Raw genomic sequence first — 25,120 nt, 5'->3', positions numbered from 1 at the left:
TTCAAATATTAAATGAAAAGCCGTAAATAGACTGGAACTTTTAATATCTATATTTTTCTTAAGCAAATGGTAACCTATCTGAATAATTGCATTTATCAAAATCCAGTTAAAATTTGAAGACCATAGTGGAAAAATCTGCGATATCATATTTTAGATATTTTTGAGTTGTTACCGTTTTTCAAACAAGTATGCTTTATTTCATATTTTTTTTACATAACTATTCTCTATAAAAAACAAAATAGAGTGGTATAAGTGAAAATCTAAGGAATGTTTTAAACATCGCTAGTTTTTCCACTGTGGAACGTTTTAAACATCGCTAGTTTTTCCACTCTAATTGATTCTCCAATCTTTAAGCAATCACTAGTAACAATCTACATGACTCAAGCGAAGTTTAAGCTCAGTTCTCTTGTGTAAATTCAAAGTTTGTTCCACGAAGTTTCTTCTTTTACTTTTATTTTTAAAGAACACACAATCATTGTAAAAAAGCAATGTCAGAATAGAAAAAACAATTATCGTTTAAAAATATCGAACTATTGTTTATAGATAAATGATGACGTATATATGTATACTTAAAAAAGTATACACACTCGTAAAGATTCTTTTTTTCTACAAGAAGTTTTGGAATATGTTGATTACACACGCCAGAAATTTATTTTACCGTCATTTTTTAGCCTGAAAAATAAAATCCAGTTCTCTAGCCCTGATTTAAATGTGTTTTCCATTTCAAGTTTTTTCATTGATGAATTAAACAAGTATCATTTTAAGGATCTTAAGTTTGGGAACACCAAATCTCACATTGGAGTTTTGGGGACAGTGGGACCCAGTATCTATGAGAAAAAATTGAGGTTGACGCATGCACAAGAGCACAAAACTTGTTTTCTGTTTTAAAAGAAAAGGTGTGCATCTTTTTTTTAAATCATCACATTGCATGTCATTCCTTACCTCCCCCACCCCCCTTTCCCCAAATGAGGGTTGAGTGTTACAGTTCCAGCGGTATGAGTGACTGAGATCTGAAGCCGCACACGCAAGACAGACTGAAATGGAGCTTGTCTTGCAGAGACGCATGCCATTTAAAGCATTTTTTCTTTACCATTAGAGGTCTTCGATGAATACTGCAACATCAACTGTTCCAGTTTCAACGGACTGAGTTCTGAAGCCTATCACCAGAATTATGAAGCTCCACCTCTCCACCATGGATGCACTAAAATTCTCATGTTGAGCCTTTTCTTTCACCTCAGAAGAAAAGGTTTAACATCAGAATTTAGTAGCAACTATTATTGCTCATTTAATTAGCAGGGTTCTTAAATGCAAGCTTCTGAAGATGTATGCTAATTTCTTCTGTTTCGATCCATGATATCTTAATAATGTTATGAGCTATGATAGACAATCCAGCCAGAGACATATTTAGGGAGAAGAGATGGGAAGTTTTAAACGAAGTGAGCAAAGCTGTTTTGTAAATAAAATGGGTTTTGGGGTGTTTATATTTGGTTTAATCTCCATAACTCTACAGTTTTAAAAGAACCTGTCAAAGAACAAACAATTATTTTTAATTATTTAAAAAAAAAATTTTTTTTTATAAAAATGAACTTTTTTTATGCATATCTTCCATATAATATAGCAATTTGGGTTAATTTACTTTAAAGAAGTTTATCTTATCACTCCCTGGTTTAGTTTTATTTTACTTTCGCTTTTTAGGAAATCAATATTTATTAACGCGGGAAACTCGAATATCTGCAAGTTCGCTGGAGCACTGTGCTATCAAGTATTTAAGAAAAAAATAATCTTTGATGAAATCTCTTGAGGGCATGTCAAAAGAAATCCAAAATGAAGCTTACACCATTACATTTAAAGTTGCTCTAGTATGCTGTAGTTCTTTAGTGTATAAATGTAATGAAATACTCTGTTATTTTTAAAACATCACTATTTACTTTTTTTTCAACATCTTATAGATAGCTCTAATGACTGCACTTATTAAAACTTATTCGAATTTTCGCTGAAAAAGCTTGACTTTATCAATTTTTGCAACACAATTAAGAAATTGCTCCTTATTCTAAAATATTCTTCTATAACTTGTTCCAGGCTACATCTATTATTCGTATGAAACCTAGTCATCTAACTTTAAGACAGCACATTTACCAGTTGATAAACAAGCTTAAGTCTACTGAGGACACATGGAGATCCAAGGTGAACATAATATACTCATTTTTAATGTTTTGAAAATTTACAATAAGAAAAATGGCTTAGAAAAAGATGCTAACTGTATATTACTACAGAGTAATTTTGATTTAAAAAGATTGTAACTTTATTGTTTTTGTTAACAATGTCTATATAAATAATGTTATGTAAAAAATATTTAAGTTACAAATATTATTTTAGGCAGAACAACTACAAAAAAAATTAGATGATGCAAGAAGGGAAATGGTATTGTTACAACTAAAAAGTGACTACTTAAATCGATCCAAACCTTCTGAAAATGAAACTGACTTCATAGTTCATCTATCTAAAGGTTGCTTAATAAATACTTTTCTTATAAAAATTAGGCAGCAATTGTGAATTATTTTTTGTTAAAGGGGTATGAACTTTTTATATATTGAAATAATATTTTTTATGGAAGCAATACATAGGTGCATCAATTTTATGTAAAAGAATATTTCCATGGCAATAAAAATCATCAAATATATTGATTTTTCTTAAAAATGTGTAAGTCAAATGTCTTTTTTTTGTTAGAAGGGTGCATGTCAACTTCAAACAGGCATGACAGCTATTGCAAAGTTGACTGCCTTTTTAACAACTGGAATGATACAGTGAAGTGAGATGTTTCAATTGTTTGTAGAAAAAAATCTCACTGTTATTCTGGCAGGATTATTACCTGGTGTTACAATATTTTTATTAAAATTGAAAAGCATTTGTATTGGAAGTCCTATGAAGTGGAATCATTACGCTTTAAATGACAACCTGCAGTTAGACTGGTCTATATATATTGATAGCCTACTCAATCCTTTGATTTGACAACATACTATTTCTAGAAATACTTATTGCTACCAACCCATAGCCTACTCCATATCCTTGTGATAGGTCATAAGCATGAGTGACCCCTTCCTATTCTAGGTATGTTTTTATTATTTAGGTTGGTGCAAATAAAATGAAGCGATTTGAGTAATCTATAATTTTTTGCTTTCAAAATTAATTTGATTTTTTTTTTTTTTTTTAACTTGCTTATAAGTATAAAAAAACTATTTTCAGATAGTGCTTAAACTGGTGGTGTCCATTTTGAGTTTCACATAGTCGTGCTCTTTTTAAGGCATTTCCCATAATTTTATTCCAAATTTCCGGTGTTATCTGTTGAATCTTTTCTTGAATATTGAATTTAAGTTAAACTTTGATACAATAAAAAACAAGCTTTTTAAAATCTAAAAAGTTATTTACCAGTACTGACCTGTGACCTTTTAACAAAAACTGATTCAATTGTTATGTTGTGTTTTTGTTTTTTACATATTTTTTGTGTTTTTCATGTTTTTGTTTTTTGAATGCATTTAACATTCAGGTTTAGAAGAAAATACAACAATTCCAAACAAGCAAAAACTGTTGATAGAAGATACAAGTTATAAAAGTTGTGACCAATTCCTAATGGCTGGTATGAAATATTTATCAGAATATGAACTCTTTTAAGATCTTTAAATATTCATTTAAAGGCAGAACTAAAAGTTGATATTCAGGTAATCATGTTCATTAAGTAATTTAAATATTGTTAATTAAATTAGATAAACCCTAATAGAATGATCTAGTTCTAATGTATCCATGGTTTTATGTTAATAAGCTATTGGAAGTACGATATTGGTTTGATATTCTATCAAAGCAACTCAAATAATAAGCTTGAATATTGATGTATATTAATGCGCAGATAACAAATTTTGTATTAAAAGCAGAAAAATCTTTTTAGATTTATTTTAACTAAAATTTCTTTTTCTGCCTCCTTTGAATTGTGGTTTTAGTTACATCCTTTTCGAATTGGTATGATGCTTTAAAAAGAGATGAGAATTATGTGGATGTTATTCAGTCAAACTTAAAATGTTGTATCAAAGGTAAACATGTTTTCATTATTTTTTTTTTTAAAAAAGAATTTTTTGGCTACATAAATAAGTTCTTCCTTTTCATTCGATTTTCAGATTTGGAAAGTAGCTTGCATAATATTTCATATAACAACCACACAGTTAAGGCTTTGGAAAGTTGCATGCTAAATATTGTTGGTATGTTATTGTTAATAAAGATTTTTAATTAAGGATTTTTTGATTTATTTCATTTTTTTTTTTATTTATCTCATTTTTGATATGTTTTTTCTGTAAGCTTGCTGCACTTTAGGATTTTTACAAAATGAGAAATTTAATTGTGATGCAGAGGTTATTAAATGCTGCTCACATCTGGCTGAAGTTATTATAGCGATGATTATGAACACTGAAGAGGTAAGTTTAATTGTTAATTTCAAAAGTTAATAACATAAGATTTTGCAGTTCAGAAGCAGAGAAAATGTCTAAGGAACTTTTTTAAACATGATGAACTTATATCTATTGAAGTTTCTGGTTCATGTGCTTTGTTCCAATCTTTTAAGATTGAAGTAATGTTAAGTTTTAATGTCTTTCCAAAATTAAAGACCATTTAACTTTTTCATGACATCTTAAAATAAAAAGCCATTTGGGGAATATCTCCTAAGCATTTTATTCTAAATGATGCTATTAATTAGATATTTTCTTTTAAACAAAAGAAAGCTATGAAAAAATACTAAATTTTTTGAATGGCAAATACCTTTTTTTGAATGGTAAATAAATTACTTAATTGGACTCTGAGTGTTTTTTTGTACGTTATATTGCTGTTTTATTTTTGTTTTTAAGTTTTCAATTAAAGAACGACTTAGCCATTTGTTACTGCAACTATCATGCAGTTGTCGTTGCGTTCGTGATAGTTGTTACAGCAGTTTGGTCAAAGTTATTTGTGCTTATTCTGCACTTCTTAGGGGTCAGTTAAGTTTATTAAAGTTAAAAAGTTTTAATTCTATTTAAATATTTTATTGAAATTTTTATTTGTGCTTTGCATTTATTTTGTTGTTGATTGATAGGAATGCATATATGTGTTTGTGTGTGTGCTTATATTTTACAAATAGGTTTATTTAGATAGATTTACTTATTAGATTTAACTAGTTTCTGCTCATTGGACTGCAAAAAATATGAAAGCATGTTTTATATCTGCAATACATTGCGAGAAATTTCGATGTCCACCCTTACAAAATGGAGTGTTCAATGTTTGGGTGGGTTTCTTTTTATAAAAAATGCATTATTTGTTACATTATTATTTTGAGATAAGTTTAAAATTCTTTTATTAACCAAAGCGTTTTTCTCTCTTTTTCACTTGAACTTAAAGCAAAATTCAATGTTTTCTACGAGTATTATGGCCAAGTTCTTTTTCTTTTTTTTAATGACCATATACAGGTCTATGTAAGCTTATGATATCACCATTAATTTTGTTAATTTGTTTTAAATTTTTTTAAATATTTTTTGCTTTAAGTTTAAATTTGTATACAGCCAAAAGATAGAAAACATTTTACAAGGTTTTTTCTTTCTCATGAATTCAAATATTTGTTTAAAAAATATTTTTAATTTTAATAAAACGATCAATTTAACGATTAGCCTCATAAAATTTAGCATATTCTACTTCAGGTAGATTTAAGACGGCAATATAACTTTTGAAATACATTTTAGGAGAATACTCGACTAGTTTAGACGACAATTTGTTAAAAATCGCAGAGTCTTTTCCATTATACTCGCACGCCGTTTGGAGTGTAAGTTCAATTATGGCAGATGCGCAAACAAATGATCAATATAGAGCATTAAAAGAAGAACTGTCAGAAGAATTCAAAATAAAATAGTATTGAGTAAAAACGTTCTAATAGAAACCATGTTTTAGCAACAAAATATTTTTAAAGAAGAGTAAATAAAAATCTGTGTTCTTACTATTTTTGTTGTCATTTTTAGCTCAAAAATGTTGATTCGTAATTTGGTAAAATAAGGCTTTTGTCTAGACCGAGTTAAAACCGGTGTCGCGGTTCAAGCTAACAAATTGTGATCCCACTCCGTAATCAGTCTTCGATTTTCCGGATCAAAACTCGGTTCGGGAATAAAAAAAATTATTAGCAGAAATACAAGTACTTTAAAGACTTTTTTCTTAAAAAAAAAAATTACCGGAAATAATTTTTTTACTTATAATATTTCCATGACTAATTACAACCTATTCCCAATTTTTATGGTGATTAATGCCATCAGAATAAAATTTCTCTTTTGATACGATCCAAGAACCGAGCCATTTTTCAACGCTTCGTAGTTGTGGAAACGCTGTTCAGATGCTCCATGTGCCATTAATGTAAATAAGTGTTAATTTAATAGAGCAATATCTGAATACAGTTAGGGTAACGTTTAAGTTTTTCCACATGAGGATGAGCATTGTCGTACAAAGACATCACTCTGCCGTCTGCTGGCCCATTCTCGTAGTTTGCTTTCGATCCACAACTCATAGAACACCATACCCTTTTCGTCCCTCCAAACACAGCAAAACCTTTCTTCGTGGAGATTGCGTTTTTAATTCAATTTTACTAGTATATCTGGATCATATTTAGTTCGCTTAGAATTATCAAAATTAATCCATTTTTGATCACTGGTGACCATGCGATACAAAAAAGGATTATTTTGATGCCTTTTAATCAAAGTTTTACACGTAGCTTTTCCTTTTGTTTGCTCTTTTCACTCAATTTTGAAACCCTTTTTCCTTCTTGCATCTTTCCCATTGGCTAAAACCAATTAGAAATGGCTAATCTACAGTTAATGAATCAGGCAGGGAACGGGAACGATGTTTTTGAATGCACTTTCAAAAAAAATTTGTCAGGCTGATACGTCATTATTACGTGCGGTTAGGCCGATTAATTGGTGAGCCGTCTAAACTTACTTATGTACCAATTAATTAATCAGATTTTTATATGATACTTTTCTGCAGTTGTTATCTTATTACAAAAGTCACATTTTTTAAAATAATCTTTTTACTATATGCAGAGTAATTAATTGCACTGGTTTTGCATTTTATTTTAAAATTTTGGCATTTTTTATCTGTATTTTCTGGCGCTACCTTCCACCTTCTGAGGTAACATTGCGTAATACACATTTTTGTAAATAATAGAGTAATTTTATTTTGGGCAAATTTACGCAGAGCAGTAGAAAAGAATTTTTAAATTCGCTTTTTCACGGCAGAAAGCGTAATGAAGTTTAAATTTACCCAAAAATTAGTTTAAAATTGCGCGAATACGCGTTGAAGATTAAGATTTACTCATATTTACGCACTTTTACCGAACTGCCTTTGCTTTGTTTTTGCATTCAATAGAAATTCTTAAAAAAATTTTTTTGGAGAAAAATGACTAGAACTAGTCTAGGTTCACGGCATAAATATGCATGGCACTTTTGCGGTCACGAACTTCAATTAAAAACCAAGAATTTTCGATCAACTTCTCTTCTAAATCTTTCAAAATAAGCTTAAATTCTATATCTATTTATGTATAAAATCTAGTTTAAATGCTGGAAAAAATGATCAGAAGTTTTTATTTTATTTTTTGCCATTGGTACCTTATTGCTGCAAAACCGAACATATTAATTTTCATTGTCGATGATTTAGGTGTAGGAGACGTAGGTTGTTTTGGGAACTCTACTCTTAACACTCCAAATATTGATAAGCTTTGCTTATCAGGTGTAAAATTTAACCATAGTTTAGCAGCAGCTTCATTATGCACTCCGAGCCGATCTGCTTTACTAACTGGACGTTATGCAATAAGAGATGGCATGGTACCAAGAACTGAGAATACTGCTCCAGTTTTTATTCATACATCAGCAAGTGGTGGATTACCAAAAAATTCAATAACCTTCGGTCATGTATTGAAAGAAAGAAACTATACTAACGGATATTTTGGAAAGTGGCACTTAGGAGTTCATTGTGAAGAAAAAGATTTTTGTCATTTTCCTTTAAGTCATGGCTTTGATTATTTCTTTGGATTGCCTTTGACAAATTTACTTGATTGTGATTCCAAATATTTAAAAGAAAGTGAAGTAAATACAAAATCATTTTTATTGCCACCAAATAAATATATTATTGAGTTCTCTATTTGTGGAATTTTTACAGTTTTTCTTCTACCAAGATCAATATTACGGTTGTTATTCGCTGTATTTTTCTCAATATACATGATGTTTTGGGCTTGGGATATAACAGGAATTCTTATCTACCAACAGCTGAATTGTATTTTAATGAGAAACTATGAAATTGTTCAACAGCCTGTGCAACTGGAAAATTTAACACTAAGCCTAACATCAGAAGTAAAAAGTTTCATAACTCATCATCAACATCAGACTTTTATGGCTGTGGTAGCTTATCATAATGTGCATGTTGCTTTGGCATCTTCTTCTAACTTTAAAGGTAAAAGCAAACATGGAAAGTACGGAGATAATGTTGAAGAAGTTGATTGGTCAATCGGTAAAATATTAGAGAAATTGGATGAATTAAATCTGACCAGTAACACTTTTATTTACTTTACATCTGACCATGGCCCTGCTTTATATATGACAGTAGAAGGAGAATACCATGGTGGATCTAAGGGAATTTTGAAAGGAGGGAAAGGTTCTTGTTGGGAAGGAGGTATTCGCGTTCCAACTATTATAAAGTGGTCTGGCGTGTTACCATCAGGTTTAGTATATGAAATGCCAACCAGTGGATTAGACCTCTTTCCAACAGTTGTTGCTCTCTCTGGAGCAAACCCTCCTGAATCAATTATTGATGGAGAAAATATTGTATCCCTACTGACAAACCAACATGAGAGATTTCTTTTTCATTATTGCAATTCAATTTTACATGCTGTAACATACTCTTCACCATCTTCATCTCATACAAAAACTAGAATTTGGAAGCTTCATTTTATTACGCAAAAATGGATAAATGGTACTGAAAATTCAGTAGATAAAAGGATATCTTGTGATGGAGATATACATATAGAGCCTTTGTTGTATGAATTAGGAGTTGATCCATCTGAAAGTCAACCAGTTAATAGCTTGAGTGTTATTTATAAAAATATTGTTGCTAATATATATGAAGCAGTTAAAAGCCATCAAGAAACACTTCATCCAGTTGAAGATCAGTTAAGTGTTGTAAGGAACTCTTTTTCACTTAAAAGACAAATGTGTTGTAATAAACCTTTCTGTTATTGCTAAAATAAAATAAAAAATTATATTTTATTTGTATCTTTATAAACATAATAAGTTTTAAAAATTATTTAAAAAAAGAATAATTTTCAAGTTAGCATATACAAAAGATATAGAAAAATGACCAAAAAAAATAAAAGATTTTGTACAAGTAGTTAATCACTGTCAATCTGTAAAAACAATTTGTTATTATTTAAATCATTTTGCTTTCCATGAATCAAGTATAATATAATTTTTTTTATCATTTTTTTTTTAGTATAAATTTTACTGTTATGTAAAAGAAAATAAAGTAAAAAAATGTTTTCATTGATACCCAATAATCAATTTACTAGATTTATGTAGTGACTCTTCTTTCTTTCTGATAGGCACCAAAGAGTAAATCAAATGGTATTCTTTAAACTTATTTTCATATATTATTTCTTTACTCAGTAATGATCAAATTATTTAGTCTAATTAATTTGATTTTGGCTTTGTATCTGGCTGAAGAACTAGATTAAAGGTCCAAGGTAATTGCAATTTTCTATACGTAAGTTCTACATTTTTTGTAGGTCTTATTAGTAGTTTTAGTAGTTTTATCAAGTTCCAGGATTATTTTTCATGTTATGAGCAAAAGTTTGTTTTGTTGCAAATAAATGAGGAGAAGTTAAATACTAAACCTTTCTTATCATATCATTTTTAACAAATACTGAAGGGTAAAAATATGTTTAGGTTATTTATTATTAAAATTGTGTTTTGAAAAGCAATTTTTGTTTAGTAATCAAATCTCATTTTATATTCTCCTTATTAACGTGTTTTTAGAATGACTGCTTATAACCAATTCATGGCTGTGTTGATGAAAAGAAAATCTTTAATTCCTTATTGTCTTCAATTTAATAAGGTTTGTAAGATAAGATATATAATATAGTTAAAATCACTACTTAAATATATACTTACAAATGTAATTAAAATTGATACTTTTCAGTTTTTTTAGAGTGAGTTTTTTTGGTTGGAAATGTTAAAAAGTTTTTATATTGTTTATATTTTAAAATGTTGTTTAACAAGCTGTTGCTGTTATTCAATATTTTAGTAACTTAATTATTTTTTTTTTATAAATAAAAAAACATTTGTTAAAAAAGTAAATTTCATTTAGGCATTTAAAGAATCTTTAAAAATATAAAATGGATTAATAAGTGTACATACCCTCTTATTTCTTATGTCACAAAAAATGTTACAAAAAAAGTATATATATTTTAGAGTTAGTTTAGAATCATTTTTGTTTTATGAAAGTTGTAAGTATTTAGTGATGTAATAATATTTTTTATTAATTTTTTTCTTGTTCAAAGTTTAAATCGTATTTTTAAGATCACCGGTATGTTAAAGGTTTTTTGTTTTATAGATCTGCAGAAAAGCATCTTCATTCATGAATCTTTCTAAAGATGTAAAAGTCTACCAAAATGATACAAGTTCAGGAAAATTTATGAGTTTTCTGGGTCTCATTGGATTAGGTCAATGGTGTTTGTCATTATACATGAGTCGAACATTGTTTAATCACATGCCAGCACTTTTTAGATGGATTCCACCTGAAAAGTATGTTTACTTTTCTCTTAACTTCTTAGTTATACTAAAATTTAAACTTTTTGCTTGATATTTTTTTTATATTCAAAATGTTGTTTGTTTTAGTTTTTCATCTAAACAAAAAGTTTACATTTTTCAACTAGAAGTAATAAGTAAATTATGTGTTAGAACCTAATGAATATATGTAAAAGCATATGTTTTTATCATTTAAATTATATTTGAAACAGTGAATATATGAAATATGTATATGTTTGTCAAGAAAAACTAAAGTAGTAAACAAGTTTAAAATATTACCTTTTCTGTAGCCACCATGCCTGGATGGAAATGCTCTCCATCCTCATCACTAACTGCTCTCAAATTGATGTGCTTTGCACAATTCATATAAGAAGCACTAAACTTAATAAATTCAAGAATCACCACTGGTTGAGTATTTATGTTGGTTATACATTTTTGTTGATAGCGTTTTAAGAGCACTTTCATGTTTTAATGTGTCTCTTCTTCCAACAGCAAAAGAAACTTGAACTGATGGTAACTGATTGCAATTATACAGTAATACATGTGTAAAAGTTGTTTTGGAAGCAACAAGAAATAACCTCCACTTATCTGGATTTTACTTTATGTTTATAGGTGACATTAAACCACAAATGTTGCTATATTCAGGAAAAAATACCTTTCTAATAAAAGAATGAAATAAGATTTTTTTGGCAGTTATGATATAGAGTTTTACAAATCATTTTTCAGGAGAATCTACTGCAATCTTGAACCTAAATCTTCTGCATTGTTCTTTTGAAAAAGTTTTGTTCTGGTTTCCTGTTTAGCTATTGTCCTAAAATACTTGATGCAATTTACAATACATTTACAATAGTGTAAGTTTCATCATGCATCTTATAAAATCTACTTTTTTAGGTGACTGATTATATTATGGAAACAAGTGCCAATATACATTTTTAAATTTTGTTTTCATTTTTAGCACCTTAAAATTATGTAAGAACAATTGTTTTCATACTGTTTACTGCTTTCTTACTAAAAACTTACTTAAAAACTTTCTTACTAAACTTACTTCTTACTAAAAAGATTTGGTTTCCTTTAGATTTAATTTGCAGTTTACATTTGTTGCAATTGCAATTACTTTAGTTGCAGTGTTAATTGAATTGCTTATCACTTATACTAACTACTACCTATAAGTGTGTATTATCTTTGCCTTTTAATAAAACAATGCTTAAGACCATGTGTTTATTATAGGATTTTATTACTTTTTTCAAGTTTTAAAAGTAAAGTTATTTTTAATCTGTTTTTTTATGTTAATCATTTAGTACAACTCTTTTGTTTTGCAGAACAACAGTGGATGATCTCAGCAATAGATTGCCACTAGCAGACTTCAAGGTAAATTTTGTATTATATCTAGGCATCCCCAAATAATTAGCAATTATATCATTAATTGTTGTTCTTACATTAATGAAAGAGTTGATAAAATAAAAAAAGAAAAGTTGTTTTAAAACAATGTGGAGTGTTTAGAAAAAAAAAAATTAACCAATCAAGTTTTTACAGTTTATGTTTAAGTTGAAAATAATATATTTGCATCCTTTCATTTTCTTCAATCTATTTACTATAATTTATTTATTTTATACTTCCTAATCATGGAAAAAAAAAAAAATACTCATAACTTTACTTGGAAAAAACAGAATTTTTTTTGTTGTTCCAAAATTACTCCAAAAAAGATATATAAATTTTACATTTTAAAAAATAACATTTTACAAAATTTACTTGATTTATAATTTTATAATTTTTGTAAAAATTTTGGCTGTTACCAATTTTTATGTAAAAATATTTGATGTATATTAATGCTACCTTATTTACATAAAAATGACTTAAATATGTAATAATATTTTTAATAATCAATTATTGTAAATTATTTTGTTTCTGGTTTAATTTGAATTACCTTAACTTTAACATTTAGCTCAGAAAACAATTTTGCTTGAAATAATGCAGGAACAGTTTTTGGAAAAAAGTATTTATTGCTTTTATTGACAAAGCCTTTTGAGGTGATTATAAGTTGAATCTCAGTTTAGAAATGTTGTCAGAGTGTTTTTCAGTATATCAGAAAAAAGGGGAGTTTGAAATATAGTATTTATACTTATGAAACCTTTTCATTATAAACAATTTTTATGTTTCAATTTGCAAAAAATGGCTGAGTTTTGAAACCACATAAACAGATGGCTAACCAAACTATAACTTTCTTGCTGAATTTTTCTAATTTAATTGCTCTTAACAAAACGTCAGGCTTTGATCCATTCAGAATTGTATAAATTTGCTGGCCTGGGAGTGTTGAATAGTTGAGTTTGCAGTAGGTTTCATCCATTATTATGCACTTTTGATCTTGTATACATTATCTGAGCATTACAAGAAAAGTTGTAGGACTATGAATGACTTGAAACTCAATTTCATTGTGTTAAAATAAATTTAATTTTAAAACTTCCTTAAATCAACCATCAAGTTACAGGTATTTTTTTTTACCTTAAAGTAGTGTGACATTGATCATCAAGAGACATTGATGACTTTTTTTTATAAGTTCATTGTTGTTATATGATTGCTTTGGTGAGTTCTATAACCATCTGCAAATTTGTCTACCAGTGTATTTACTGGTATAAAGTTGATTATTGCAATGCTTAGCAAATGCATAGAATCTAAAGCAGTGGATACATAAATAGCATATGCAGGGTACATAAGTAGCATATACAGGGTATATTATAGCATATACAGGGTACATAAATAACATATACAGGGTGCAGGAAAAGTCCCTGTACAAAAGTATTAACAACAAAATTATTCTGTTGAAATAAACAAATTACACTTTAATTTAAAACAAAATAATATTAAAAAGATAATAGAATACAAAAAAAACAATTTAACTTTTTCTTCCTTAGTATCGAGTTGGATTTACATGCTTAGCTGCTTTGGCATCAACAGGAATTTTAGCTACACTTGTTTTATATAATTTACGGTAAATAGCTTTTCCTAAAAATTTTTTTGTGTTTGTGGTGTTTATAAGATTTTTTACTTTTATCTTAATATTTTAGAAATAATTAGACTGCTACTTATTACACTTTAGAAATAAGATATTTAAATTTTAAAACTTCAGCTCAGTTTCATCAATAACACTGTTGAAAGGAGGCAAAGATGTAATGATAAAAACTTTCACTCCAGTTGGAACCCATTACACAATTATATGTGAACTAGCTCATATTTCTGCATTGCAACCTAGAACAGGTGATAATTTATCTTGTATTTTTTGGTTTTCATATGAAAGAGTAAACAGCTACATAAATAGTTTTTTCTCTCTTTGTAACCTTCAGCAAGCTGTGATCACTATCATATAGCTCTAAACACAATTTTTTAATCATTGTTTTGAATACAGTAGTTTATATCGCAGGAGCTCTTGAAAAAAAAAAAAATTTTCACCTTAAGATTCAATTGATGATTTTTTAAAATTTTGTTTCTTAAGGACTTTTGTATGTTTTAAAGAGATGCTCAATTTTATTACATTATTTATTTAGCTATTGTTTCACAAATTCCTTTGAAGATAAACGGAAGACGTTTTCATTTTCTTGTAGACAAGTCTGGTAGCTTTTTTCAGCCAACCTTATATGACCAAACAGTTGGTATTAAAAGAAGTTTTCTCTCTAAATAAATTTATCAGCTTTAAACTGAATATTAATGCTATCTTCATATTCAATATTTTTAATTATCTTTAAAGCATTCTGTTAGCTTGAAATGTTAACTGCAATTTCTGTAATATTAACATGAACACTTAACTGTGTATATCTGGTCCTAAAGTTGTAGCCTCATTCAGTTAGTCAAAAAAAGACTTAAAGCATAAGAGGATTTTAATGCATTGAAAACTTGTTGATTAAATCTTGAAACTAGTGAAATAGTGAACAAAAGATTTTTATGACTTTAAAAGAAGTTTAGGTGTGTTTGTTTACAAAAAAAAAACATTCTTCAACAAAGAGGATTTTACTGCTTAAATTATTTTATAATTTTTTTCTTATTAAAGGGATTGTTTTTCTCATTGAAGGGATGTTTTTGTAAAAAAAAGTCACTTTTTTTTTTTCATTGAGAACAAAGAGTAGAAAGTCCTTGATTTGTTAAATGATTTATTAAATTGTCATTAAAATCAATAGGGTATAAAAATCTTTTTATTTTTATATATTTACCCTAATGTTGCATTATTTAAAATAAAATAGTTAAACAAGAATTCAATAAATCTATTTACAATTTACATTACAGTATATCTATTTTTACATCTACATTAGGTAACTTCTATTTACATCTACATTAGGTAACATCTATTTAAATCTATACTACATTACATCTATATACATCTAGATTGCATTACACTATCTACATCTGCATTATAGTACATCTATTTACATCTACATCATAGTATATCTTTTACAAGTAACTTCTACTTAGTGTTATTGTATTTATATCTGTTTTTAGTATTTTACTGCTGTTTTTTGTTGTCTTATATTTAAAATTGTAAAGTTAACTGCTTCATTAAGTTAAACTAGTAAAGTTATGGAATGTTTCAACAGAATCCCTTACAGTGTGAAGAATCTTCTTTTACAATTACCATTGAATTGCATTGTCATATGTGAGGAAATAATCAGTGAGATACCTAATCAAGAGACATTACAAGGAGTGGCTTTTTTTCTGGTTGAAAGTTGGGATGTTGTAAAAAGAACAAAGAATGACTGGAATTGCTTGAGCAATGTCAGTCTTTCATCAGTTTGTGTATTGGAAGCTGTCGAAAGGTTAAGCTGTGAAAAACTTTTTTCCCAAGTAGGTTCTTGTGTTTGGTTAATACTTAAAGCTAAAGTTTTGGGTTTTGTTGTTGCTGTTGTTGTTTGTTTTTTTTTGCTTTATTAGTATTTTATACTGAATATAAAAAAGAATAAAACAGAAATTTAAAGATTTGAATCTTGTTTGGTTTATTACTTGTTTTTAATATTTAGGTTGTTCTTCTGTTACCAGAGCAACAAAAATATGTAGTTGTTAAAGAACTTTGTAAATTACTGAAAACATTTCCTAATAAAAATTTAAATTTAAGAAGTCAGTTTTGTAAAGAAGTCTCTACTCATTATATGAACAATTTGATGAACTTACCCAGGCGTCCAGTAATGCTACAAATTGCTTACAACATTTTACAAGAAATCCTTGAGCATCTTTTTCCTGATACTAAATGTGAATCCATTAAAAATCTTTTATGGATGCTTTGTTTGGTTTTGGAGAAATTTGATTTTTCTTTTGAAAAAACATTTTTTTCCTTGCATCTTAATAAATTCAATGATTCTCCTGTTTCAAATGTATCTTTATTGAATTTGTCTGAGAGAGAACAAATTAAGAAATTAAAGCAGTTGTGCAGTTCACTTGAAGATTTAAATGACAAAAAAAATGAACTTCACTTAAAGGGGTTTGAAAATGAAAGTTTGCTAAAAATTCTTTTAAAGATAATTTGCAATATATCAAAGACATTGGAGATATCGCCTAAAGCAATTGTTTTTGATGAGACATCTGAAAAATGTTTTATAAACACTCTTGTCAAATTAAGATACATAACACAAGTTTCATCAGTCATTGAAAACCCTAGCAGTCTTTATGAATCTTTCCTTTATTCATCAACAAATTTTTTTAAAATGCTGAGTTTGATAAAGTTTAACAATGAAATGATCAAATATGTTTGTGTTGATGCCAGTATTGATGGTTTATTACAGTTGAGGAATTCATTTATAGAAGATGGTAAGTTGATTGTATTTTTTCATTAATTGCATTTCAATTAATTACATAAAGTTGTAATTAATTAGTAAGTTTTAATGTTATACTTAAAAATTTTCCTTAATTGTGTTATACTTAAAAAGTTTTTAGTTAATTCTGCATCAATTGAACATCAATTAATCCTTAGTTGATGCAAAGTTCAGAAATTATGATGCTTCAGTTGTTTATTATGTTTTTTTTAAAATTTGGTTTTCAAGCTAATTTTATTTAAATATAAACTTCAAGCTCACAAAACAAAGTTATCGAGTTGGCAAAGTATAAAAGACAAACAAGAAAAGTTTGCTGTTGCAATACGTAGAGTCAATCAGCTATATTTTGGCCATGAAGAGGTTGTAGTTTGGTTGTTGCAATATGAGTATCTTAGTGCTGAAGATGCATCTGTTTGGGTGTCAACTTTATGGTTCTATACTCTTCGTGTTTGTTCTGTTAACATGTTAAATCGTTATATGGATATTATTCATGATAGAATAGTGAACAGAAAATATGATGTTTTAACAAAATCCTTGCAAGAAGTAAAATTTTATCTTTTAATTTTACAAAAAATTTTTATTTTGATGTGATAATGTTGATTAAGAGTTGTAATGTGTAATTAAAATGTTAATAATAATGTTTTGCTTTTTTAAAAGAAGCATTTTGAACTGCAATTTATTATTAATATTATTAAATGATTTAAGTTAGCAGATAAAGAATGTTGTTGAAGTTCATTTGGAATTTTTAGACAAAATACTAAATGAATTTCTTTTTCCTTTCTAGCTTTCATTAAAATGTATTGAAAATCTTTCCATCGCTTCTTGCAACAAATTATTGTTACAAAATCTTAACTACTTTAACCCAGGTAAATCCATGCTGTGGCCACAGTACGATGGCGTTCCTAGCATGTTTGAAAAGCGCTTGAATGAGGTACTTAACAAATTAACTGACTCTGATGAACCAAATATACAAGTGTTTAGAAATATAGCACAGTTGTGCCTTGTGTCACCTTTTGTAATACTTGAAGGAGTTGTGAACCGTTGTCTTAGAAATGATTTTAAAGTCTCTGTATTATTAAAAGTAAGGGTTTTTGTTTGGCTCATTTTTTGGAAATTACTAAGTTTATTTTATTTTATACAAAATTTGGCAGTAATGGTAAATGAAATTAAACATACTTCGTACAAAATGAACTAATTATTCTTCTATTAATTATACTTAGATAATTGAAAATCTACCTGGTTTACTTGAGCTTTATGTTTTAACAGATGCTACATCTTTACCTGCGGTGCTACATTTTAGTCACATTTCATATGTAAAGCTATGTGAGAAATACAATCCAGAAAAGATAGTATATCAATTGCTAGTTGGGTTAGTTAATGTAAGTTCTAACAGTTTTCTATAGTGCTCTTTTACTGTTTTTCTAGTGTGCAAAAATTAAATAAAACTTTGAATTTACAAATACAAAATGAAGTCTGATTGGAAAGTGAAATTTGAAAAGTCATTAACCAAAATACAAAAATCAAATTTTTTATTGGATGTTAAATATTAGTCACTGTTGTAAAAAATGACCAAAAACTACTTTGAGCTGACCCGAGAAAACTGCTTTGACAGGGTGAAACTACAATGTTTCCTGACTCCAAAAATGTAAAATTTGAAATCTAACTATTTCGTCTGAGAAAATAATTTCGATTTTTAGTTTTTAGTACTTTGCACAATAGGGCGAAATGACAGCTTTTCAAATTTTGCATTTTTACAGCATTCAAAAACTCTTCAAAATAAGCATTTATTACTCCAAAACATAACTGTCTAAAATTCACTTGAATAATAGTTTATTCTGACACAACTGATATAGTTTTTCATTAACAAGATGGAAATAATAAACACTTTCTTAAATGATTCTTTTAGTTATTCTAAGCCAAAACACAAAAACAACCTCTTGATTCTAAACACATAAAGAGCAAATGGTACATAAAATAAATTCTTCTCAATATTTGATTCTTCACAAATGCTTGCTGTTGTAGTCCACAACACATGAAAGAAGCCTCTTTGCATACTCAGGATGATTGCGGTCTCTTTTGTATCTCTGCCAATGTGAGCTGAAATTATGATGCATTGATTCTGTTGCCTGCTCACTAAAGATCCCCAAGGGAGCCCTTTTGATCTCAATGAATTGCTTCACATGGAAGAAAACAGCATGAACTTTTGGAGTCACACTGATGTTCATGATTGCCAAATATGAGTCTCTGAAGCGATCAATTTTTTCAGAAAAGTCATCCTCCAGAACCATACCAAAACATGCTGTCACCGCAGACTTAAACTTTCGAAGGGCATCAATGATTCCAAAGACTTGAAAAGCAGACTCAGTCTCTGCAATTCTTTGAAGGAGGTCAAGATTGCTGAGAAGCTTGTGACAGGCATTCCCTGCAAACTGCCCACCATGGTATGGTTCTTGTTGAATGTGGAGAGCTGAGGGCCACTTGACAACATTGGGCCAAACATCTGTCATGGCTTTGTACATGTGATTGACCACACCAAGGAGAAGATGGAGTTCCATTGGTGGTATGAGCTCCAAGATGAGTTTGTTTTCAGAACCAGATAGCAAAGGCTCATGCACTACATTGCCAAGAGATCTTGCCTTTTTGATATCACCACCAGACTTAGCAAACTCTTGATAACAGGCAACAAGTGAGCCTAGTGTCCTCAAAGATCCTGATTGAGAAAGATGCTTTGATTCTGTGTTGCACCAAGAGCAAGGGTGAGTACTTGCATGGCTCTGAAGGCCACAAAGGATGTTGGCAAGTTTCATGTCGCATGAGACAACAAAGTTGACTTTGCCTAACTTGATTAAAGACAAGATCTGCCTCACATTTTCAAAGTTTTCTGGTAGTCCTTCTGATAAAGCCACAAGCATTTGACGCTTTACACTACTGTCTTTGGCAGTCCTCTGAGTTAAAAGTTTTTTCCGTGGTGGTGACCTTGAATCACAGTGAGAATCCAACTCCATGATGCCAAGAGAAACTTTCAGAAATCCTCCACCTCCATCAATTCCCAACTTGACAATATGATTCTGGAAAGCTCTTCGAGAAAGCAGGACTTCATTCAAAAGCTCGGCAAGATCCTTGCAATGCACAACCACAAAGTCAGTGGAGTTACTCTCTGATAAAACTTGGATGCTGGTTTGAGTAAAAAACTCAGACAACTGTTTGCCAATGGCTTCAAACTTAGCTAGAAAACTAGTCTCCACAATCTTGGTGTCACTGACTCTGTTGATGGTTGATGCCAATTTCTTCATGCCAAGGTTGGACAGTCCTGTGTTTAGCTGAACTTGTACAAGATCTTCAGTTTTGATGCTGGGTTCAGGAAAAAGAGCTCTTGGACTTGAGCTTCCTAAAAATGAAATTATATTAACACTTTTTGTAATTTTAAGTTTTAAAATTAAAGGTATTCCCTCTGAACCTGCCATCTTTATATGTATATATAAAAGTATCACCTGTTTTAACTCTAAGTGGTGGGCCGCCTTTAGGATGCGATATTTTGGCAGTACCACCAGGTGTGGAAGGTTTAGTAGAGATGACTTGAGTAGCTATTTGCTCTGCAGCGAGTGGATCAGCTGTAGCTAGCTGCTTGAGATTCTCTCTAAAAGTGAATGGAGTGCACTGATGTGGCAGACCTCTTCCAACTAGACTCAAACAATCACCACATCTTTGAGGGGTACAATCTTCCACAGGTTTAGAATAGTCCACTGGGCTCTTCTCATTCAACTTCAAATGTCCAACTTGACAAATAAGACAGTTGCAACCTTGATCTCTTGTTGGTGGTCTAACTTTATAGATGAGAAAGGAAACAAAGGTGGCAGGTTAACATCTTTTCCTTCATCTTTTCTCCGAAGAATTGTTCGACATGAGTCACAAATACCTCTTGGCACTCTGGTATCAGTCAAATCAAGACTTGTATGGTAATACTTGAGGATCTTTTCAACAAGGAACTGTGTCAACTCTCGAGAGCACTTCTTCAGACACAAGACACAGACAGATTTCCGACAATCTTCATGATTTTTTGAAAAATTTGGCATTTTGAAATTTTTCTCACACAACTGATAAGTGAAACACTTTAAATAAACATGTTCACTGCCAATTCCCGGAATTTTTAGCTTGTTTACAATTTTGATGCAAAACTTAAAACAAACATGTTCACTGCCTATTCCCGGAATTTTTAGCTTATTTACAATTTTGATGCAACAAAATGTTTATAATATAGTTCAACCATGAAATTGTAGGTAAAATTTTATCTTCTGAGTTAAAATAAATACAAATTATACTTGCTATATAGACTGTTATGTTTTAGAATAATAAATGCTAATTTTGGAGAGTTTTTGAATGGTGTAAAAATGCAAAATTTGAAAAGCTGTCATTTTGCCCTATTGTGCAAAGTGCTAAAAACTAAAAATCAAAATTATTTTCTTGGACGAAATAGTTAGATTTCAAATTTTACATTTTTGGAGTCAGGAAACATTGTAGTTTCACCCTGTCAAAGCGGTTTTCTCGGGTCAGCTCAAAGTAGTTTTTGGTCATTTTTTACAACAGTGTAGTAGATTACACTCATAAATGATTTTAATTACAGCATTTTGAAATATTTAAATAAGTTTTGTTCATTAAACAAAACTTTTGAGCCTTGAATAAGAAAATTCTTGGATAATTATTGACGGAAACATGGGAATCAGGTGGAAAACTTTAGTGAATTTCAACCAAAAACATATTTCCTGATATTTGATTTGAGCTGAATATTGTGATTTTTCTCAATTTCGTTTTTAACAATTGCAAATTCAGAGCAATTTGAGGGAATACTTGTCTGCACAACTCATAATTAATGTGTTTAATACATTTCTAGAAGCACTCCATCCTAGTGTACACTAGTTCAAATTATTAATCTAAAGTTAGCTTTAAAAGAGAAGCTATAATCAAATTTAGGCTCAGAAATTTCTTGCATGATAAAACAGGCTTCTTAAAACTCGGATGTGAAGAAGAAAATTGTTCTGATGTTCAAAATAACTTTTTAATCAAAAAAAAAAAGGGCAAATTTATTGTTAAATGTAAAGATTGTACAGTTGACTTCCAACTATCACCGCCAACAGCTGAAAGATCTTAGTTGTTTTGCTACTCTAGATTGTCTTTTGAAAGTGCAAAAAGAACATATTAAAGTTTTAATAGAAATCAGGATAAGTGTTTCTTTTCCTGCTGACCATTGATTTTTGATGGGTAATATATTATAGATAATTTATAGGTTAAACTATGCAACTGCTTTTCTTGTTATAAGATATTCAGACAAAATAAGTATGGTAAAAACTATATATAATATTGTTTATAGTAATAGAAAAACTATATGTAATATTGTCTTTAATAATAGAAAAACAGACAGTTTAAATTTTAATAAAATTTTTATAGAATAAAGATGTTATAATATAATTCATATTAGTAACAAATGGAATCGTTTTTTTTGTGAATATTAATTATTGCATCTAGAATTTCTGTAATTTTCATTTGTTGGCATTTTAAGGCTTCAAGAAGTATACATCTTTTGGAATGGATAGTTTGTTGGTTTGTTTATCCTTCTCTTCGTGGTGAGGAAACGTTATACAATCAAAACTTTTCCTTGGAATTGCTTGAAGCATCGCTAATGTTCACAAATGTTTGGCACATTGATAACATTTTAAAAGTTTGCAAGCTGCTCTTAGATCTCATCGAAAAAAGATCCTTCATTGAGCTTGTGTATAAAAACTTTAAATTAGTAATTGATCTCCTTTTGTGTCAGTTTGAATCAAACTCTGTAAAGGTTGAGGATAAAGTTACCGCTCAACTTGTGGCCCTGGCAAAGTCAGCAAGTAATTTTGTGTGATACTAATTACTTTACCTGAAACATTAGCAGAGATTTCTAGTTAAAAAATCAAATATTTTTGTGTATTTTTAGGTTGGTTCAATTCCTTCTATTTTTTTAAACTTTTTAAACAAGCTGATATCAAATGCCAATTTTACGTTCCTAAATCGGTTCTCAATTTTTGTAACATGATAAATGAGCAACAATATGAAACTATAGCCAATGCATGGTATGATCGAGGTGGGGAAATTATTTTATTGTAACTGTAAATGCGAAACTTTTCATATTTTGTCTATAGTCGTCTGCACCGGTGTTAAACGGTGCATCAAAATGTAATGTTTTATATTTTCAGATGAGGGCAAGTGGCAGGGCTTAATCGAGATTTTTACCGCATGTGAAGAGTGTGGAATAATGTTTATGGAGAATATTCCACAAATATCCATTGATGATGAAATCCAATTAATAATTGAGGCTGTTGTGAATGTTTGTTATTTTTGTTCATTTTTCAAATGCTCGCTTTTATTTTTGTTAAAGAGCGAAGTTTTTTAAAATTTATTATTAAAATTTATTATTGCTTTTAGACTTTTGAAAAAGTCATAACCGTTCATAAGGCAAACCTTGTGGTGAACTGTTTAAAAAAACTTGTGCAAAGAAAAAAAATCGAAGTGAGTTTTTTTACACTTTTCTTATGTCATTGTCTCTGTTTTCACTTGAGAGTGAAGATTCCAGTGAAGATTTTTGAGATCGAATTTCAGTACAATTTTAATTTCGAAGTTTTGTGGGGCTCTTAAAATTGAACAAATTTTTCGCTTTTTTATTTAGAACAATAATAAGTACTTTGTGGTTTTTACATCGAAGTTCCACACTAGAAGTTTAAACATATTTTTCCTTATTTATACTTATAAAAACTTTTGCTTTTTTTAAGGGTATTTCTTCTTTCGTAAGCAATGATCTTCAATTAGGTGAGCTTTTTTCTTCCGTTGCTTGATCATTTTATATTTTAGTCGATTATTTTATAGACGTCATCTATTATTTTACTAGAGCATCAAACACACGATACGTGTTTCTCTTTTCTTGTGATTATTCAGACGTTTGCTATTGTAATCAGCAAGAGTAGTCACGATGCGGCTTCAATCTCAGTTTTTGTAAAAATCCTACATCAGTTTAGAATCTTTGCTAAAGAAAATAAAAATCCGCAGGTATGCGAGTACTCCTAAATTAACATAAATCTATATGGGAATTCGATTGAATCCGACAGAACAGAAAAAATCTATATTAAAAAAAAAAGAATTTTTTAGATTTTTTTTTTTTTTTTTTTTTTTCTGTTTAGATTACAGTTTCCTTATCGCTTTATTTTCTTTTCTGTTTAGATTACAGTTTCCTTATCGCTTTATTTTCTTTTCTGTTTAGATTACAGTTTCCTTATCGCTTTATTTTCTTTTCTGTTTAGATTACAGTTTCCTTATCGCTTTATTTTCTTTTCTGTTTAGATTACAGTTTCCTTATCGCTTTATTTTTTTGAGCAGCTTGTTTACGCTATTACAATCCTAGATGTTGTAGTTATCAACCATCTTGAACTTATACTTGTAGATCTGCTGCTACTTATATTAAATTGCCTTAAACAATTCACTAATAAAACCACTAAGTCAAAGTATTTGATGAAATGTGAACAAATCTTGAGTATGATGAACGAAGATCACAAAATGATAAACGAAATATTCTTAAATGAAACGAAATCTTTAACACTTTGACGAATTTGTTTACATTAAGTTAGAAATTAAGTTACTTAGAAGTTACGTTAAGTAACTTAAAAATCTGCTGCCGAATTTTTACCGAATTACCGAGTTTTTATATCGGAGAGAACAAGGACATTGTAGATTGTTGTCTTCGATGCGAAAACTTGCTTATCCGATACAAAAATCCGCAAATCAAGAAATAGAAATCGAAAAAAGCAAAATAAATTTTTTCAAAATCAAAAAGTGTAAAACCTGAAAAAATTAGATTTAAAAGAAAACTTTTTGAAACTTTTTATTTAATTTATGTAGACCTTGTTTTTTTTATTTTTTTAACAATGGCTTTTGGTAAGGAAAATTAAGTCTTTAATTAGACTTAATTTTCCTTACCAAAATCCTTCAAAGACTTAAGCATTTTGTATAAAAAAGTTAATAGAATTAGAATCAGTTAATTAGTTCTCTCTGAAAAATCCAAGAAACCTAGAAAACAATCTCTGAAAAATCCTGGAAAACTAGACATCGTATTTTGAAAGCGACTTATTTTTAATCGCACTTTTAAAGCAACTTACGTAATCTGAAAGTAACATAACAAAGTATCTTATTTGTGCATACATTTTTGTATATATACAAGTTAGATACGTTTGGCATTTTGCAAGATGAATTTAAATACTTCGCATTGGATTTTATTTTAAAAACATATCTTATGCGCGTCATGGTCGTTCAGCAACGGTATAATACCATACCCATGCGCAATTACATGAAAAATGTAAACTTTCAAAATGGTTACAGCCCCTAACAACGAATGTAAATTTATGCTAAAAACGAAATACTTATATTTTTTTTTTTATTTATTTTTTTTTTCTCTCTTTTTTCGTCAAATTA

General features: G+C 29.1%; 5 protein-coding genes across 10 annotated transcripts; 4 read left to right on the top strand and 1 right to left on the bottom strand.

The window, feature by feature from the left end:
- The first annotated feature begins 3 nt into the window (after positions 1–3).
- LOC149879059 (meiosis-specific protein MEI4-like) lies at positions 4–6,004 on the top strand. 4 transcript variants are annotated; one of them, XM_090071159.1, is made up of 11 exons: positions 4–186; positions 1,696–1,887; positions 2,080–2,184; positions 2,377–2,506; positions 3,545–3,634; positions 3,993–4,082; positions 4,167–4,247; positions 4,360–4,460; positions 4,887–5,010; positions 5,183–5,299; positions 5,751–6,004. In XM_090071159.1, exons 3-11 carry the CDS (start codon positions 2,098–2,100, stop codon positions 5,915–5,917), a joined length of 987 nt encoding a protein of 328 aa, XP_089927285.1. In that variant the 5' UTR covers positions 4–186; positions 1,696–1,887; positions 2,080–2,097; the 3' UTR covers positions 5,918–6,004. The 4 variants fall into 4 exon arrangements, with proteins under 4 accessions (XP_089927285.1, XP_089927283.1, XP_089927284.1 ...); XM_090071157.1 differs by having other exon boundaries at positions 11–186; positions 1,696–1,859; XM_090071158.1 differs by having other exon boundaries at positions 72–1,436; positions 1,696–1,859.
- A 1,450-nt stretch (positions 6,005–7,454) lies between these two features.
- Positions 7,455–9,301, top strand: LOC145181793 (steryl-sulfatase-like). The gene has a single exon (XM_080056956.2). It carries the CDS (start codon positions 7,605–7,607, stop codon positions 9,282–9,284), a length of 1,680 nt encoding a protein of 559 aa, XP_079913082.2. The 5' UTR covers positions 7,455–7,604; the 3' UTR covers positions 9,285–9,301.
- An 86-nt stretch (positions 9,302–9,387) lies between these two features.
- On the top strand, positions 9,388–14,538 carry LOC145181772 (transmembrane protein 223-like). The gene is made up of 7 exons (XM_090071600.1): positions 9,388–9,781; positions 10,074–10,152; positions 10,651–10,841; positions 12,164–12,212; positions 13,754–13,830; positions 13,969–14,096; positions 14,384–14,538. The coding sequence occupies exons 2-7, from the start codon at positions 10,075–10,077 to the stop codon at positions 14,515–14,517; spliced, it is 657 nt and encodes a 218-aa protein (XP_089927726.1). The 5' UTR covers positions 9,388–9,781; position 10,074; the 3' UTR covers positions 14,518–14,538.
- A 764-nt stretch (positions 14,539–15,302) lies between these two features.
- LOC145181887 (uncharacterized) lies at positions 15,303–24,529 on the top strand. 3 transcript variants are annotated; one of them, XM_090071596.1, is made up of 12 exons: positions 15,303–15,671; positions 15,845–16,628; positions 16,890–17,176; positions 17,418–17,714; positions 17,854–18,012; positions 22,188–22,512; positions 22,599–22,745; positions 22,858–22,988; positions 23,087–23,170; positions 23,431–23,467; positions 23,547–23,704; positions 23,836–23,987. In XM_090071596.1, the coding sequence occupies exons 1-12, from the start codon at positions 15,408–15,410 to the stop codon at positions 23,953–23,955; spliced, it is 2,793 nt and encodes a 930-aa protein (XP_089927722.1). In that variant the 5' UTR covers positions 15,303–15,407; the 3' UTR covers positions 23,956–23,987. The 3 variants fall into 3 exon arrangements, with proteins under 3 accessions (XP_089927722.1, XP_089927721.1, XP_089927723.1); XM_090071595.1 differs by lacking the exon at positions 23,836–23,987 and adding an exon at positions 23,996–24,529 and having other exon boundaries at positions 15,304–15,671; XM_090071597.1 differs by lacking the exon at positions 23,836–23,987 and adding an exon at positions 23,996–24,529 and having other exon boundaries at positions 15,386–15,671; positions 17,500–17,714.
- On the bottom strand, positions 18,492–20,298 carry LOC145186466 (uncharacterized). The gene has a single exon (XM_090071599.1). It carries the CDS (start codon positions 20,095–20,097, stop codon positions 18,634–18,636), a length of 1,464 nt encoding a protein of 487 aa, XP_089927725.1. The 5' UTR covers positions 20,098–20,298; the 3' UTR covers positions 18,492–18,633.
- Positions 24,530–25,120: the final 591 nt, after the last annotated feature.

The sequence above is a fragment of the Hydra viridissima genome, unplaced genomic scaffold (genome assembly GCF_058129835.1).
Source record: "Hydra viridissima isolate aposymbiotic clone 2 unplaced genomic scaffold, HvirCarnegie_v1 scaffold_14, whole genome shotgun sequence".
Taxonomy (NCBI): Eukaryota; Metazoa; Cnidaria; class Hydrozoa; order Anthoathecata; family Hydridae; genus Hydra; species Hydra viridissima.
Note: the sequence above shows the minus strand (reverse complement) of the source record. Positions and strands in the feature narration are given on the sequence as shown.

Coding starts and splice junctions, on each gene's coding strand:
- LOC145181887 (XM_090071595.1), top strand. CDS start 15,408: ATGGAATGTTTCAACAGAATCCCTTACAGTGTGAAGAATCTTCTTTTA. Junction 22,513..22,598: donor GGCCCTGGCAAAGTCAGCAA/GTAATTTTGTGT, acceptor GTGTATTTTTAG/GTTGGTTCAATTCCTTCTAT. Junction 22,746..22,857: donor CAATGCATGGTATGATCGAG/GTGGGGAAATTA, acceptor TTATATTTTCAG/ATGAGGGCAAGTGGCAGGGC.
- LOC149879059 (XM_090071157.1), top strand. CDS start 1,788: ATGAAATCTCTTGAGGGCATGTCAAAAGAAATCCAAAATGAAGCTTAC. Junction 2,507..3,544: donor CATAGTTCATCTATCTAAAG/GTTGCTTAATAA, acceptor TTTAACATTCAG/GTTTAGAAGAAAATACAACA. Junction 4,083..4,166: donor CTTAAAATGTTGTATCAAAG/GTAAACATGTTT, acceptor TTCGATTTTCAG/ATTTGGAAAGTAGCTTGCAT.
- LOC145181793 (XM_080056956.2), top strand. CDS start 7,605: ATGCTGGAAAAAATGATCAGAAGTTTTTATTTTATTTTTTGCCATTGG.
- LOC145186466 (XM_090071599.1), bottom strand. CDS start 20,097: ATGGCAGGTTCAGAGGGAATACCTTTAATTTTAAAACTTAAAATTACA.
- LOC145181772 (XM_090071600.1), top strand. CDS start 10,075: ATGACTGCTTATAACCAATTCATGGCTGTGTTGATGAAAAGAAAATCT. Junction 10,842..12,163: donor AGATGGATTCCACCTGAAAA/GTATGTTTACTT, acceptor TTTGTTTTGCAG/AACAACAGTGGATGATCTCA. Junction 13,831..13,968: donor CTTGTTTTATATAATTTACG/GTAAATAGCTTT, acceptor TTAAAACTTCAG/CTCAGTTTCATCAATAACAC.